At 41.8% G+C, this 18,514-nt stretch overlaps 2 protein-coding genes across 2 annotated transcripts in view; both read left to right on the top strand.

The window, feature by feature from the left end:
* Positions 1 to 18,514, top strand: part of LOC126263728 (allergen Tha p 1-like) — a 76,064-nt gene that overhangs the window by 35,572 nt on the left and 21,978 nt on the right. The window lies entirely within an intron of this gene.
* On the top strand, positions 5,910 to 8,891 carry LOC126263725 (allergen Tha p 1-like). The gene is made up of 2 exons (XM_049960882.1): positions 5,910 to 6,131; positions 8,546 to 8,891. The coding sequence occupies exons 1-2, from the start codon at positions 5,945 to 5,947 to the stop codon at positions 8,734 to 8,736; spliced, it is 378 nt and encodes a 125-aa protein (XP_049816839.1). The 5' UTR covers positions 5,910 to 5,944; the 3' UTR covers positions 8,737 to 8,891.

The following is an 18,514-nucleotide window of genomic DNA, read 5'->3' as shown; positions in this document are numbered from 1 at the left end:
TGACAGCCCACCAGCAGCTAATAGAGTATAGTAAAACAGAGTAGGTATATTCATATATCAGTTCGATGTAGCAGTCAGATGGCGATCCAGTACCAGTAAAAAAGGTAAGGAACAGTTTTGGTTTATTGCAGGTAACGACTGAGGGCCACGACGACAACACATTCTATGTTTCGTCGAAATAATCAGCAAATCACTTTCAATAAGCAGCATTTAAATTTGTATGCGAAGATTACACTTATTAGAGGTAAGGGTGGATAAATGGGCCCCCACTTTGTTTTTTTTTATATAACACCTTTTATTTTTAGTATAATCACCTGAAATTAACAAAGCATTTCTCTAGCATGTCCTGCAAATAGTTACGACATGTTCTGGCTCAACTTTTTAATAGTTAAAACAAAATTTTATTTTTCCTCATAGTCTGCATTTTGTTGCGTCAAGAATTTGTGCTGGTAATTTGGGCCCCAAGGTAGTTTGAAATAAAAAGAAACAAAAATTTGAAAAAATAATTTTATTTAATTTTTGTGTATAATGAAAGAAAGATTCACTCTGAACATTGTTAATTAGTCTACTGGTGGGATGATTTTCACAGCCTACGCCTAGTCTATTCACAATAGTCACACACATAAGCATCTTTTTACACGTTACAAGTGATCCTCTTTCAGCTGCAGATAATGCACCAACTTGCCTTTTTCCCCTCAGGCCGATGACACGAGAAATTTTTCTTTGAACGACACTAAGATCTGACTCGTCTGCCGGCTTGGGTGGTCGAGCGGTTCTAGGCGCTACAGTCTGGAACCGCGCGACCGCTACGGTCGCAGGTTCGAATCCTGCCTCGGGCATGGATATGTGTGATGTCCTTAGGTTAGTTAGGTTTAAGTAGTTCTAAGTTCTAGGGGACTGGTGACCTCAGCACTTAAGTCCCATAGTGCTCAGAGCCATTTTTTGATTCGTCTACATTAAAAACTCTGTCTGCAGGATATTTGTAGTTACTGAACGCAGCTTCAAGTAAACTGAAGAAATTGTCGACAGCTTGTTTATTAAACTTACTAGCACGTGAAATCTAAGTTGCGGATGGCTTCAAAATAGACAGAATATTTTTGTGCCGTGACATAAAATGGTCAAACCAAGTTCGACCAGAAACTTCGCCGTTTACAAATGGATGAGGGATTTTATTTCTTGTGCAAAGCTGGTAGGCCATGCGCCTGACGTCATTTCTGGTAAGGCTGTAGAATTTGGATTCCATAATGAGAGGATATTTAACCAGTTCGTCCTAAAGTCCCTGTGGTAAAACCGGTGGACGGCCCAGTTTAATATTAACTATTTCTTCGGCCGGTTTATCGATTCGTGAAAGCCTTTGGAGCGTAGAACGAGGGACAGAGTACACTTTAACCGCTTTTTTCAACCGCATTTTTTTCTCTTTAATAGCTACAATAGCATTTGACGTATTTGCTTTGTCCCACGATTGCCGTTTCGATTTTTTTGGTGGTACAAGATGTCTTCGAGGCATCTGAAACATAAAGAGTAGCAATATTTGTAAATGGTCCCATAAAATCTGATTGATTTTACGGGGCCCATATATCCACCCTCGCCACCTTGGGAAAAACGATTTTGCCTACGGTTAGTTTGGTTCGCAACCGACGTTAATTAATATGAAACGGCATCCCAACAACAAGCCAAATACGTACCTTATCTTAGTTTTAGTAATAACATGTTAGAAATTTGAGTTTTACTCAAATAAACACTAACCTTTCAAACTTTTGAGGACAGCGCAAAAATTCACAGCATAACTACTCACAAACTTTGACAGCTACTACGTCTGCACATTCTACAGTGAAGTTTGGCAACTAGTTCTAGTAGCTCATGTGCTCTCCGCTAGAATTCATGGCCTGTACTTCCAAATATGTAGGGGGCCCATAATACCAGCAGGGGCCCATTTTTCCTCCTTTGCCTCTATTATTATTGAGAAAGAGAATTAATTTCAAAGGGAAGATTTCATTTGTTATTATTAAGATGGAGATAGAAATCCTAAGGGAAGGTTGCGTAACAAAAGAAATATAGAGGAGACGGGAACGTTTCAATGCAACACTTTTCTCTCGGTGATTTCTGGATGAAAAATTGCAGAATTTGTTGTGCGACTTCGTAAAATATTCCCACTTCAGCCCCTGTAGTTTCATGTAGTCCCGAAAGGTGGTGGCAAAATGGTTCAAATGGCTCTGAACACTATGGGACTTAACATCTTAGGTCATCAGTCCCCTAGAACTTAGAACTACTTAAACCTAACTAACCTAAGGACATCACACACATCCATACCCGAGGCAGCATTCGAACCTGCGACCGTAGCGGTGGCATTTTTCGTAGACTTCAAAATGGTCTCTGTAACGGACAGCTATCATAGGGTTTCTTTTGGCGACAACTAAGAGTATCGCAGATATTCATAGGAGCCAGAAGAGTTTCTGTGGAGGCCTGGCAGTGAAAAAAACCACGCTGAGTCGTTGTGCGAGGGGTCTGTCATCATCACAACAAGGTTTCCCAAGCCTGCCAGAACTCCCGGGTGCCGGTCGGCCGCAGACAGCTGTGACTTCCGCTGTGTTGGGACGTCCAGGCACTCTCATTCGAGATTATATGAAAGCAGGAAGCCTGTCCTGTCGGGCATGTTTCATTCGAAGTGATCGATGGACCACAGTTAAACACCTCGCTGCACAATTAGACGTCTCTGTTGTCAGTGCTGATACATTCGCCCAGAAGTTGGTGTACTCAGAGGTCGTGAATAGTAGCGACGGACAATCGATGTGGAATCACTTGCACATTACGAAGTCGATCGTGACAATTTTCTGTCGAACATCGTCACAGGCGAGGGGAGAGGACTATCACTACACACTAGAAATCAGGCGCCGATCGCACCATGTACAATTTATTCGTTGTGCGTGTTGTAGCGTGCTCATTCCCTACAGTGCAGATGACATGGTACTTCGTAACCCTGGGAATTCGCAGCTAAACCAATAGAGGGCATCAACAGCACTCCAGCTACCTCACCAGGCAGCATAAATGGCGATGGTAGAGGTCACTGGCAAATAGCACCTCTTCATGCATCCACACTGTCATGTGCCATAAATAGGCCTAAACCTTCAGTCCGTGAGACAACTATTTGGGCCAGTGCACGAGCTTCGGAGAGCAGTTCCATCACAGAGAGCAACCTGAACATCTCCACTATGCAGTTCCAAGGACAGGGGCATCAACTTCTGGACAGCTCGCCACCTTCTCAGCTGGAACTCTAACGAACCAGCGATGTGCTTGTTGATACTTGGTATAATTCTACTGAGGCTCTCCTAGCTGACGATTTAGAACCACTCAAGAAGTTTCTCTCCTTGTTGGACTTAAATATTTCATTACTGTTTGCTCTCAATACTCCTTCAGTTAAGTACACATTAAGAGTTGTTCAATGTTTATTGTTTTTAAGGTGAAACATCAGTTCGAACTTTGGTTTTAAATCTGAAATTTTAACCAACAGGTATTAGAACTTCAAGACTCTGTTCATTAAAGAGCAAGTGACTACTGAAACTCAAGTCACTGTTTATAACATAAGCTTTTAAGATTTTAAAATTGTGTTCACTGAAGCACGTGTAGCTCTTTCAAGCAATACTGAACTTACTCATTTACATTGTGATTCGCGAAGTCTAAGTGTTCCGTTATTGACGAACCATCATTTATTTTGTTTTACTTACTGAACTACTAACATGCATTTTGTTTCACTTATTGAAGAACCATCATTTATTTTGTTTCACTGTCGGGAATATTTTTGTGGATGTTGTATTCAATAAATGTTCTTAGTTTCGTATACCTAGGATGTTTACCTGTGCCTGCCATTGGCGGACACGTCAGTTATCATACGGAAGGGTCGTGGAAAACAAAAATGTAACTTTTTGGATGTCGATCTCTTCTATAACGAATCCTGCTTCAGGGGCATTTACGTTTTGGGAGAACGTGTGAAAGTTGCTTCCTTATATATCAGACGCGGAATAACTGTGTTTCTCTTGGAGTTGACCTGTTCAGATTTCAATGTACCCATGAGCTGAAGAAAAATTTCACTTTATTTATATCACCACCACCTATGGTCCAGCTAAAGTACGTCTACTAACACCCGAAGTAGGATCGAACAGATTCCCAGAAATCGCTTGCGTTTACTTGTTCATTTAACTACAACAGAAGTGGCGTATAGGTAACTTACTTCAGTTGAGAAATTACTCTATGCTTGTTCCTCGGCCGTTCAGTGACCGTTGTTATTGCATATGTTATCAGTATTCGTGCATAGACACAACAAGAGATTCACAAGTATCCTCTTTCATAGGTGAACCTTATTTCCATTAAGCAATCAACATTACTATCCCCCAGCGTTTGCTTATTTATTACTGTAGCTATGGCGTCTGTCTACTTAGCTGATTGGTAACATGTTTGGCTACCATGTAGCGACCCGATACCGGGCACGATTAGAGATTTTCTCCTTTCGTGGTCTAGGTGTTGCGTTGTCTTCATCATACTTTCATCATGATCATCATGACCGACCCACAAGTCACCCAATGTCGCGTCGACTGGAATAAGACTTTCACCCAGCGGCCGAACTTCCTCAGTTGCGGCCTCCCGGCAACCAATGCCGAATTATCGTTTCATTTCTTTTCTGTAACTATGTCGTCGTTCTTCGTGTCATTAGTGACCAAGTGGCGTAAAAACGTCTACTACACCGTTACATTTCGTAAAACGAATTTCTTTACATTTCATATAATTTAAGTCCAATCAGTAGTATATGTAAAAGACATGAGATTTCCAGTTCAGTCTGAAAATACGTGTAAGCAGTAAGGAATTATCCAGTTTAACATAACACGATTTTGTAAAGTAAACCTCATAAAATAATACGTGTTTACGTTTGTAGATCTGTAGCCATGTATCATCCATTCACTCCGATTATCACTACAAATTTCTTTTGTCCCTTGAAACATTTTTGTGAGTGCGATTGTTGCAATTTGCAGCGCATTCCTATAGATAGCTATGAAAGCAGTGGCAGTGCAGTTTCGGGGTGCAGTCGCAGCTACTGGCGATGACGGCTCATAAAACAGAACAAGTCCTCCAGAAACGATCACAAATAACAATATCGAGAGGCTAATAAGGCAGCTATACTCTGTAGATAGGTGCTGATGACCTTACCCCGTTTCTGAACTCAGAAAATATCTTGGAGAACGACAGTGTCGTCGAACAATGGTGGCCTATCAGCTGATCTCCAAAGGAGTCTTACACTGAGTTGAAAGCATGGAATAAAAATACATGGAATGTAATGGAGCTTATGTCGAGAAATTTTGCTTCACTAACAAAAAGTTTAGTTTACTAAGTGTTTTGTCAAGCAACTCTCTGCCATTTAATCTATATTTGATAAAATTTAATTACAAACATTTACATTACCTAAAATACCGTAAATATGAATTAGTCTCAGATCTGTAGTGCCACAGTGGAAGTAGGTCTGTATATCTTCAAGACTTGTTAGTGGAGTACTGCAGTATTGCGGCTGTCAATAGAACATTACAAGTAGTACAAGTTCTACTTAATTCAACATCCAACATTTTTCCTCCGTCTGGTCTGTTGTGATTCATACGTCAGCAGAAAACTCAGAATAGGAAATCAAGTGGTACGTTATACAACAAAGGAGGCGGAGGAATTCCCAGTAAGAAGTCAAGGTGATGACGCTACTGAGAATTCAAGCGGCTGCCAGCCTAACTGGGTACCAACTGTGAGGAACGATCACGTGCGTGGACCAGTCGAGGTCACCACCACTCCCTAGTCTGTGCGGAGACAAACACTGTGACGTCATGCGCGGAACAGCTGGTATATATGACGCCGCTTACGCTGTGGTCGACACATCACTGCACAGCCACAGTTGGGACCTTTCTTAACAGCCGCGATGCACAAGTGCACTATCGCCCTGTTGTTGGCGTGCCTGGTGGCAGCTGCCGCCGCGTACACCACCAAGTACGACAACATCGACCTAGACGACATCCTGCGTAACGACCGCCTACTGAAGAAGTACCACGAGTGTCTCCTCTCAGACAGCCATGCATCCTGCACCCCTGACGGGAAGGAGCTTAAGGGTAAGTGTAATTCTTCTACTCAAAATGTGTGACAGTTTCTACATGGCCTTTATCTTTCTCTTTATTCTCTAAATCCCTTTCGTCTCTGCTAAACAATGAATCTGTTCTAGTCAGATTAGGAATGTACTTCGTATAACCGCTTGCACTTTGTAATACCTTACGGACCACAATGCATTGGTGTCAGTTTCACTTACAATGCTGATAGATAGTGATGAGATTTCAGTGTTTATATTGCTCGTTTTGTTGACTTAGATGCTTACGTTATTTGCTTATGTGTTTACTTCCTAATACATTTCTCGTTTAGGCACAATTGAGAAGGTGTGCACCGCTTTCAGTACTGAAAGAATTCCAGTTTCAGTGCTATCTATACGCTAGTTCCATGCAGTCTGATCATTAAGAACCTACTTCATACATACCATGCCAGTAACATCAACCTTTCTCTCATCAATCTTCTGACTTGTCTCATCCAGCGTGCCAGGAGTTTCTCTTCTGTGCTAACCTATACATCTCAGAGAAGCACTTACAAGTTACGTCCTCAATTATTTGGCGAATGTACTCAAAACTATGACTTCCTCTATAGTATTTGCCTTCCTTCTTTTTACTATTCTCTATTTTACTTTTTATTTTGTAAGATTTTCCTTATATTTCTTCTTTCTTTTATTGATGCTTCTGTTAACATGAGAATGTCTCGGCCTATAATACGCTTTTGCACTAGTTCACAGAGTTATTCTGCGTATCAAATATCACTTTCCTCCTAAGTATTTTACTTTGTATAACAAATATCTGTAGATACAAAATACTCATGAAAAATTAAAATATCTATTATCTAGAATATGCATAGTCTAGACAGAGATTGTACTTGAATCACAATAGGAATCCAGTGACATACACCTCTCAACTGGAAGCTCAAAAAGGTCTGTTGGGAAAATTGCACTTTATTTGAGTGCTTGGATACGAAAGAAGTATATTATATTCAATTAGTTTCTATACAGGACTGATCTGGTTAGTGCACATATTCTAAATACCACTTGACACACTCGCAATTACAGCTTACAGAATCATCCATGACCACGATTATCAATAACGTACTGGATGTCCGTAAATCCCCGCTAACATTTCAGAAAATAATAACTTTGAAATTGTTAGAGACAGAGCATCGTGGTTTGTTGTAGAACGTATAGTACCTCTGAAACGTCAATGTAAACATTGGAGATATTACGGCTGTTCCCATTCATGGGTCAACATTGCAGCATCAACAGTTCTGATTGATCCATCGATTCGTGCACCATCGGTAGCAGCGTCATTAGGTGTTGTATACACGGGATCAAATGTAACACCGCAAAAAGAATTCTAACGGCGTGACAGCGGGAGAGTGAGGAGCCGATGTGATAGAATCATCACAACCTATCCACATCTCAGAATATTCATCGTTCAGAACAACCTGCACTTTTAAACTCCAGTCTAATGTTGGCACTATCATGCTGGAGATGGAGTGCTGCAGCTGTACTGTAACAACGCGAGCTGGATACACTGAAGGACGTTCACTTCATGTTTATTCTTCGACAATGCTGGTCTTTTCTAAGTTTCTAAGACGTCTCATTATGCTTGCTTGTTTCTGACTGGGATGCACTCCCATACTGGCGTCCTAATTCCGCAGAACCCTTGTTAGAGATTTGCTTTTGCACGCCACAGGACAAACTGCATCTTGGCATGATCGGTTGCCATTTTGATCTGATTCAAATTCAAATCTGCAACAAAAGATAAAGAATAAAAAAGCTTCGAGACCTGCTAAAAGTCTTAAAGTAAACCTCTAATAGCTTCCAAATTATGATGCTTCGAATAGATAGAGAGACCTTTTGGATATCCTCTTTAACTACAAGACGTACACATTTAATTCTCTCCCAAATATTAGATAGAGACTCAGAGAGTGAATAATACTGGTTTGCCGTTGCAGCACAAAAAAAAAAAAAAAAAAAAAAAACACGTCTAAAAAACCTCATTGTTATTGGAAACACTTATCTATTACGATAAATACTGATTTGAGATTTGGGAGATACAAAATTTATTCAGCAGCGCAATGTTTTGTTCACTACAGCGGGACTTTAACAATAAAATTTATACTTGCAATCATTTATGTATGAAATTTTTATTGCGGCGTAAGTTATACTTTATGAGCTCCACTGCACTATATATCTGATGCAGATTATCTATGTGAAGGAATCTCACATCGACCATCGGTATTAATCTGTTCCTACATTTTCACAAAGTAGGATTCCTTTAACGAGATGAATGTGAATACTCACCTTTTCAGAAAAGGGGATGTTCCCATTGGATATGAATCTCATGATGCATTTCCATCTAACAGTATTCTGATGGCCCTTATATTTCTGATTATGTTCCTTGCCTGTTAACAGCTGCCATTCCTGATGCACTGACGGACGACTGTGCCAAGTGCAATGAGAAGCAGAAGGCTGGAGCCGAGAAGGTGATCAAGTTCCTTATCAAGGAGAAGCCCGACCTGTGGACACCGCTGGAGAACAAGTACGACCCCACCGGCACGTACAGGCAGAAGTACGCTGAGGAATTGAAGAGGGTCTCCGCCTAAACACCGGTACATCTTTGGCGCTGAACTGCGAAAGCTCCAAAGCAGTTACCAGGCTGTGTCTCTGTGATACCACCAAGGAACTTTAATTTATGCCCTCATTTTTTTCACCATTGTTATATTCCATATCCCCTAAAATAAATGTCTGTTAATAGAAAGGTCTGTGGCTCCTCTTCTTAAACTGAACATGTTTGGAAAGCGAAAGAGCTTGCTGAATTGTACTGTAAAATCCTAGGTTTGAGCATACCTCTCATTAATGCTAGTATTATAAGAACAAACTGAAATCTCGTTTAGGAGCAGTTCTCAAAAACTGAGATTTCCTTTTGTAAAGTATGTAACTGCGGTTACCTCATATAGAGAAATTGTGGGAAGTAATAATGCGAAAACGAGCCAATAACAACAAATTACCTTCATTATGACTAAGTAATATCTGTCTTTCTAAAGTTGAGGAGTTCACAGCCTTCAAAATACAGTTAAGTTTCATTGAGACCATGCGTATTGGTGATGGAAATATAGAAAACACGAGTGGAAGCCTCAGCATTGGAACGCGAGACCTACGTCATCGGTGTGAAGTATTGCAGTGGCGATACAGCAGACATAGTTCACGAAATATGACATCACAAACACAAAGATACATGATAAACTGCCGCATTGTGCATGACGTTTAAGTTTCTTTCTTCTATGTTACTACCTCTATTCGCAACATATTTCGGAAACATCAACCACACACGCCGCTGAATATACGTACACAAATACAACACTGTACGACTAATACTTCACGAGATATGTTGCCATAAACACTGAGATGCGTGGAAAAATTACCGCATCACACATGTTGTTTTAATACATGTTCCTAAGACACTCCTATGAGAGAACTCGTTGAAATGCCTGAAACCTGGCAGCGCTTTTGATAACTGTAAACAGCAACAGGCGAAAACAATATCTAGCGATAGAGCTGTGAAAGAAGCGTTGCCTTTGAGACGTTTACAAAATCAGCAGTTGTACTTATCCACTTGTACACTCCTGGAAATTGAAATAAGAACACCGTGAATTCATTGTCCCAGGAAGGGGAAACTTTATTGACACATTCCTGGGGTCAGATACATCACATGATCACACTGACAGAACCACAGGCACATAGACACAGGCAACAGAGCATGCACAATGTCGGCACTAGTACAGTGTATATCCACCTTTCGCAGCAATGCAGGCTGCTATTCTCCCATGGAGACGGTCGTAGAGATGCTGGATGTAGTCCTGTGGAACGGCTTGCCATGCCATTTCCACCTGGCGCCTCAGTTGGACCAGCGTTCGTGCTGGACGTGCAGACCGCGTGAGACGACGCTTCATCCAGTCCCAAACATGCTCAATGGGGGACAGATCCGGAGATCTTGCTGGCCAGGGTAGTTGACTTACACCTTCTAGAGCACGTTGGGTGCCACGGGATACATGCGGACGTGCATTGTCCTGTTGGAACAGCAAGTTCCCTTGCCGGTCTAGGAATGGTAGAACGATGGGTTCGATGACGGTTTGGATGTACCGTGCACTATTCAGTGTCCCCTCGACGATCACCAGTGGTGTACGGCCAGTGTAGGAGATCGCTCCCCACACCCTGATGCCGGGTGTTGGCCCTGTGTGCCTCGGTCGTATGCAGTCCTGATTGTGGCGCTCACCTGCACGGCGCCAAACACGCATACGACCATTATTGGCACCAAGGCCGAAGCGACTCTCATCGCTGAAGACGACACGTCTCCATTCGTCCCTCCATTCACGCCTGTCGCGACACCACTGGAGGCGGGCTGCACGATGTTGGGGCGTGAGCGGAAGACGGCCTAACGGTGTGCGGGACCGTAGCCCAGCTTCATGGAGACAGTTGCGAATGGTCCTCGCCGATACCCCAGGAGCAACAGTGTCCCTAATTTGCTGGGAAGTGGCGGTGCGGTCCCCTACGGCACTGCGTAGGATCCCACGGTCTTGGCGTGCATCCGTGCGTCGCTGCGGTCCGGTCCCAGGTCGACGGGCACGTGCACCTTCCGCCGACCACTGGCGACAACATCGATGTACTGTGGAGACCTCACGCCCCACGTGTTGAGCAATTTGGCGGTATGTCCACCCGGCCTCCCGCATGCCCACTATACGCCCTCGCTCAAAGTCCGTCAACTGCACATACGGTTCACGTCCACGCTGTCGCGGCATGCTACCAGTGTTAAAGACTGCGATGGAGCTCCGTATGCCACGGCAAACTGGCTGACACTGACGGCGGCGGTGCACAAATGCTGCGCAGCTAGCGCCATTCGACGGCCAACACCGCGGTTCCTGGTGTGTCCGCTGTGCCGTGCGTGTGATCATTGCTTGTACAGCCCTCTCGCAGTGTCCGGAGCAAGTATGGTGGGTCTGACACACCGGTGTCAATGTGTTCTTTTTTCCATTTCCAGGAGTGTATTAGAAATAACTGCCAACAACAATGTGTCGTCGCGTAGGATGACGGATCAGGAAATTGAGGAAAACCAAAATTGGAAAGCGCTTCGCGACCTGTCGACAGGAAGGTTAGTAGGGGATAGTGCATAAGTTACTCAGTAAGTGGCAAGGAAATCGAGCTTGAATTTTCATAATAACAATAAAAATTGTCCTTACAGTGCTTTAGTGACAGCATAAATAATCTAAACCAGGCTAGACTGATAGGGATCCGAAATTCTTCCATTGACAATCGAAGGACAAACAAACAAACAGGAAGATTGCACCCTCATCGTGCCATCTCACTGACAAGCAGTGGGATACTAATCAGAGTGCCGTTACCCGTACCACGACACATTAATGCAAGGCAAATATTCATGACTTTCAGTGATAACAAATGTAAATATGCATTGAAGCATAACTATATTTCGCTGCAGGACTTATGAACGTATTTTTATACGATGGGACCTCAAAACGTAAGTTAAATATTATTACAGCAAGCCCCATAACTTTTATAGAACTCTGGTCTGGCGGTATACCATCTGACTTCCGAAAAAATATCATACACTCAATTCCGAAGACTGCAAGAGACTACACGTGCGAGAATTGTCATACAATCAGCTTAACAGCTCATGCATCCAAGTTACTGACAAAAATAATATACAGAAGATTGGAGAAGACAATTGAGAATGTGTCAGGTGACGATCAGTTTGGCTTTAGGAAGGTAAAGGCATCAGAGAGGCAATACTGACTTTGCCGCTTGATAATAGAAGAAAGACTAAGGAAAATCAAGACACATTCACAGGATTTGTCGAACTGAAGAAAGCGCTCGACATTGTGAAATGGTGCAAGTTGTTCGAAATTCTGAGAAAAATAAGGGTAAGCCAAAGAGAAAGAAGGGTAACATACAATATATAGAAAAGCCAAGAAGGAACACTAACAGTCGAAGACCAAGAACAAAGTGTTTGGATTAAAACCGATTTAAGACGGGCGCAGTATCTCACCCTTACCATTGAATCTATACCTCGAAGAAACAATCACGGGAATGAAAGAAAGGTCCTTGAGTGGAACTGAAATTCAAGGTGAAATGATATCAACGATAAGATTCGTTGATGATACTGTTACCCACAGTAAAAGTGAACAAGAATTACAGACTCGGCTAAATGGAATGAACAGACTAATGAGTAAAAATATGGATTGAGAGTAAATCGAAGAAACACGATTGCAGTGAGAATTAGCAGAAAGGAGACCAGCGAGAAACTTAACATCAGGATTGCTAGTCACGAAGTAGATGAAGTTAAGGAACTCTATTACCTAGGCAGCAAAATAACTAATGACGGATGGAACAAAGAGGACAACAAAAGCAGACGAGCATCGGCAAAAAGGGCGTTTCTGACCAAAGGAAGTCTACTAACATGAAACATAGGCCTTAGTTTGATGAAGAAATTTTAGAGAATGTACGTTTCAAGCACAGCATTGCATAATAGTGAAAAATGAACTGTGGGAAAACCAGAACAGAAGAGACGAGACTTTTGAGATGTGTAGCTACAGACGAATGTTGAAAATTAGGTGGACTGATCGGGTAAGAGCCGGCCGGAGTGGCCGAGTGATTGTAGGTGCTTCAGTCTGGAACCGCGCGAGCGCTACGGTCACAGGTTCGAATCCTGCCTCGGGCATGGATGTGTGTGATGTCATTAGGTTAGTTAGGTTTAAGTAGTTCTAAGTTCTAGGGGACTGATGACCTCAGATGTTAAGTCCCTTAGTACTCAGAGCCATTTGGACCATTTGATAAGGTAAGGAATGAGGAAGTTCTGCACAGAATCGGAGAGAACAGCAACATAAGTAAATTACTGACAAGAAGAAGGAGCAGGATGGCAGGACATATATTAAGACGTCAGGGAATAACTTCCATGACACTAGAGGAAGCAGTACAGAGAACTGCAGAGGGAGCAGAGATTGGAATAGATCTAGCAAATAATTGAGGACGTAGGTTGCAATTGAAAACATAGTAGTACTTTCCATCATAGCTAATAAATCTCTGTGAACTACGATGGGAAATCCTGTACCTAGAGGGAATAAAGTTCCACGAGTCGTTCAGTTCCGCTCCTTGTCACTGAGCCATCAGGGAACCTCTCTGTGAACGTCCTCACAGTTGAAAAATTTTTTCCCTCCATATGTTCTTTGGCTTCCCTAAAATACGGAAATCGCTTGGTACAAGATCTTGTCTTCCGTTCTGTATCACCCAGGTCTGTGCGGCTTGGGTCAAATCGTTGTTTCCGTTTCACCACAGCAAATCATGACATTCCATTTCGTCCACTTACCGCCAGAAACGGTACGTTTGTTTGTAGTACAGACGTCCTGCCCTTAATAATCGTACTGTGCCGCGTACCTCAGCTTTGGACTACGTTTCCAACTGCTGTGCCACATCCATCGGATACTATGACTCACCTGTTATCCGTACTGCAGCAGAACTATGCCTGAAGAGATCCCAAGGCGTGTGCTGTTTCTGACAACCCTTTGTACTTATAGCGTAATAGTCTTGGCGTAGATAAACCTGTTAACTCACATTCTGAAATCCGTGCGTAACTTAGTCATTGTTGAAAACCACTCAAAGCTGTTCGTCTTCAACAAGTTTGTTTTGCAAAGTATAACAGTCACTGCATATCAGCTAAAGAAGTTTTCGTCGATGTTTTAATATTTAGGTATGAAAGAGAAATTACGGTGTAACGTTCCAGGAAGATCAGTACACATCGGCTGAAAACTTAATTGGTCAAGGATGGGGAAGGAAGTCGATCATGACGTTTTAAAAGACACCTTCCAGGCATTCGCCTAGGGTGATTTAGTGAAACTGAGGGCAACCTAAATCTGACGGTACGGAGATTACAAGCCCACCCCTCCCGATTGCACTTATTATGACTTAAGTACTGGGCAGTCCCGCTTGAGACTTACGTCCAATACAAATGATTACTTCTTTCGATGGAAATAATAGCACAGTCTAATATAGTCGTAACAATTCTGCGTATTTTTGTTAGACACTGTTACAGTAAAGCGCCAAGCGGCCATGAACTGCACTGTTGTCCACTTGATTCAGTGAATGCGAATCGTATCGATTATAATAATTCGCGACAATGTTTTTACGAAAGCGAATTTATATAGTGCAATAAACTGCAGCATTAAAAACAAACAATACTGCATTTGTCATTCCTTAGGTTTCTGTAACAGGCCTATACTATATCTACCAGCATTTAACAAGCCAACTGCTACAATGGGAAGTGGAAGACTGGGTTCGGTTGTGACCAAGTGCATTTGGTGGACCATTATGCAACTTTGTTTACTGCTCGATCCTAGCAAGTAAAATCTAAAAATGTAGTAATGCTAAAAATTGAAGACTAACTTCATAACGCTACTAAATCAAATTTCAGTAAAACGAGCCCCAATGATACCTGCGATATTATATAACCGTCTACATCTGGCGTTGGGATAAAAATGACTGCTGACAAAAAGAATCTTAAATGGACGCCGCAACCAATACATTAAAAAGGGGTATCACACGCAGACCCACAGCAGGCCTCAGTCATCCGTTGCGTCGTTGCTGCTTGCTGGGCCCAGACCTGGAGGGCGACCAACACCCAACCTGCTGTTCCTCCTGCCAGAAGCCCACTGCTTGTTTTCCCGCGCACCGCTGTCCACTGCGCAAGGGACACATATTACTGTATTCCTGCCTTTTGTTTCATCGATCAGTTGCTGTGTTTCTTCTGTTACTCGACATTTCTTCGCATTCGTCTTCGTCATACTCAGATTTGTCGGACCATCTTCTCTGAAAGCCGTTTTTCCACTGAAATGTCTACGGTGGTATTCGTTATCGCCATATCTGCAACCTTAAAGAACTTAAAATGCGTGTAATTTTTTTTTCTAATTTGTGTCTTCCGAGCGACTCTCTTCATAACGAATCCTATTCTTCATAATTACTAATTTATAATCGTACCTTACTTGGTACAAATTACAGTCCAATACCTAATGTCGCAATCTCTGTTTGTGCATGTGTAATCCAGCTCGAATCTTATCAAGTATATCTACCCCAAGTGCACAACCACCTCTCTCAATTTTTGAACAGTTTATTCGCTCTTTCCAGCTGACATGTAGTATCAGACCGAGTTACTCATTATTCTGCCTCATTCCCACCACCACGCCCATATTCTTTCAAAATTCATTTGTCTGCTCCTTCCCCTATTATAACTTTGTAGTCCTCCATGAGTACCAGATTTTAATGTCCATTTACATTCTGAACTACGTGTTCAGTATACTCAAGTAACTTCTCTGCCTCTTTACCTTCTCCTTGAGACGTCTGCACCTATTCCTGATACTGTTGTTGGTATAAATGTGCTGTCGACTCTGGTGAGAATAACCGTATCGCTGAACTGTTCACGGTAACTTACTCTCTGCACTGTCTTCCTGTTCGTAACGAATCCAACTACCATTACACCTTTTTCTGATGCTTTCGTTGTGAAGTTAAGTTCGTCTGATACAAAATCTATATCTTTCATCCATTCATTGACGCACAATACATCCTGACTGATCATTTCCCTTTTCACATTTTACAGCTTCCCATCACACTCACACATCCCCACACTGACTCGTAGAGGCGTATCATTCCGTCGGCTATCCAATCATTTCCTCACCACCAGCACTCCTCAGGAAGTCCCTTCCCGGACATCTGAATGGTGGATTAATCCGGAATCGTTTGCCTACTAAATAGTAAAGAACATGACCTTTTGCTGAAATACTCCATCACCCTTTTGATCGCTACTGTCGAGCCAAATCGATTTCTGAACGACTTCGTTAATGACGCTGGAGAGAGAACAGCCACACAGTCTAGTTCAACGTCAATAGCAATAATACTTAATTCACGGAAGAAACCAATTCCATAGTTTTTGCTACATCAAGTACAGAAACATGACACTCACAAACTTCAGAATCTTCAAAACAATGTTTTTTGAAGTTATTAGATTAAATAAAATTATTTTACTGTACGTATAAGTACAACAATTATCTGCATGCAAAATTATTATGTGATAAGGAAAATGCCCATCACAGTAAGGAAAAACAAAATAAAATATTTCGGGGACAAAATAGTCCCCCTTTCCGGTCTCCGGGCGGGGACTACTCAGGAGGATGTCATCGTTAGAAGAAACAAAACTGGAGTTCTACGGATCGGAGCGTGGATTGTTAGATCACTTAACTGTGCAGGTAGATTGCAAAATTTAAAAAGAGAAATGGGTAGGTAGAAATTACATATAGTGGTAATTGGTGAAATTTGGTGACAGGGGGAACATGACTTGTAGTCGGATGAATATAGAGTTATAAATAAAAAATTAAATAGGTGTAATGCACGAGTAGGATTAATATTGAATAAGCAAATAACAAAGTACGTAAGCTACTATGAACAGCATAGTGAACGCATTATTGTAGCCACGATAGACCCAATGACAATACCAATGACAGTAGTACAAGTTTGTATGCCAATTAGTTTCGAAGATAATGGAGAGATTGAAGAAATGTATGAGGAGATAAAAGAAATTGTTCAGATAGTTAGGGGGGATGAAAATTTAAATGTGATGGGGGAATGGAATTCGACAGTAGGACAACGAATACTTTGTGAATATGGACTGTGGGAAAGGAAATAAAGAGGAAAGCGCCTGGCAGAATTTCACACAGAGTGTAATTTAATTATCGCAAGCACTTAGTTTAAGAGCCATGAAAGAAGTTTGCATACGTGAAAGAGACCTGGAGACACCAGAAGGTTTGGAATCATATTTTATATTGGAAGACATTTTCAGGGACAGATGTCTACTCTATTGGTTATGAACTGTAGATTAAAGCTGAAGAAATTGTAAAACGTTAGGAAATCAAGGAGAACGCTCGTGGTTAAGTTGAAAGAACCACAGATCGTTGGAAGTTTTAGAGGGAGCAGTAGGCAACAGATGAGTAGAACAGGTGAAAGGAACAATGTAGAAGACGAATGGGCAGCTTTAAGAGATGAAATAGTGAAGGCGGCAGAGGATCATGTAGGAAAAAAGAACAAATCTAGTAGAAATCCACGGTTAAAACAAGAGATATTGAAGTCAGTTGATGAACTGAGAAACTTTAAAAATGCAGCAAATGAAGCAGGTGAAAGCGAATACAAACGTCCAAGAAACGAGATTGATAGTAAGTGCAAAATGGCTAATGGATTTAGAAGCATATTCAAGGGAGAGATAGGTACCACCGACAGGGAAATTAAAGAATCTTTTGGAGAAAAGAGAAGCAGCTGTATAAATATTACTGACTCAAAAGGAAAGCCTGTCCTAAGAGAGAGAGTCTTAGAAGTTCAATGAGCTTGAAAACAATATTGTAGAAGGGTAAGAGAACTTAGATGAGGATGATATGGGAGATACGGTATATGCCAGAATAATTTAACAGGGCACAGAAAGACGTAAGTCGAAACAAGGACCTGGGAGTAGACGGCATTCCGTTAGCATTGGGAGAGCCAGCCATAACAAAATTTTCCCCTGGTGTGCAATATTTATGAGATAGGTGTGCCACCTTCAGACCTCAAGAAGAATGTAGTAATTGCTATTCCAAAGGAAGGAGGTTGTGACAGGTCTCAAAACTACAGAACTATTAGTTTAATAAATCATGGTTGCAAAATACTAGCACCAATTCCTTGCAGAAGAGTAGGAAAACTGGTAGAAGCAGACATCAGTGAAGATCAGGTTGGATTTCGGAGAAATAAAGGAACACGAGAAAAGATACTGACAGTACGACTTACTTTAGAGATTAGGCTCAGGAAAGGTAAACCTACGTTTATAGTATTTGTATATTTAGAGACATTTTTGACAACGATGACTGGAACACTCTTTAAAATTCTGGAAATAGCAGGGGGAAAATAAGAGGAACAAAGGGCTGTTTACAACTTGTACAGAAACCAAACAGCAGTGAAAAGAGTCGAGGGGCATTGAAAGGGAATCAATGGTTGAGAAGGGAGTGAGACAGGGCTGTAGCCTATCCCCAATGTTACTCAGTCTGTATATTGAGCAAGCAGTAAGGGAAACCAAAGACAAATTTGGAGTAGGAAGTTATGTTCAAGGAGAAGAAATAAAAACTTCGATGTTTGTCGATGACAATGTACGTAGTTTGTTACATACAGTAAATGACTTACAAGAACTGTTAAACAGAATGAACAGCGTCTTGACAGAAGGGTACAATATCAGCAAAAGCAATACAAGAATAATGGAGTATAATCGAATTCGGTGGGAGATGCTGAGGTCAATTATTTGGGCAGCAAAAT

This window comes from Schistocerca nitens, chromosome 6 (assembly GCF_023898315.1).
Source record: "Schistocerca nitens isolate TAMUIC-IGC-003100 chromosome 6, iqSchNite1.1, whole genome shotgun sequence".
In the NCBI taxonomy this organism is placed as follows: Eukaryota; Metazoa; Arthropoda; class Insecta; order Orthoptera; family Acrididae; genus Schistocerca; species Schistocerca nitens.
The sequence above is the reverse complement of the archived record's forward strand: the minus strand, read 5'-3'. Positions and strand labels throughout refer to the sequence as shown.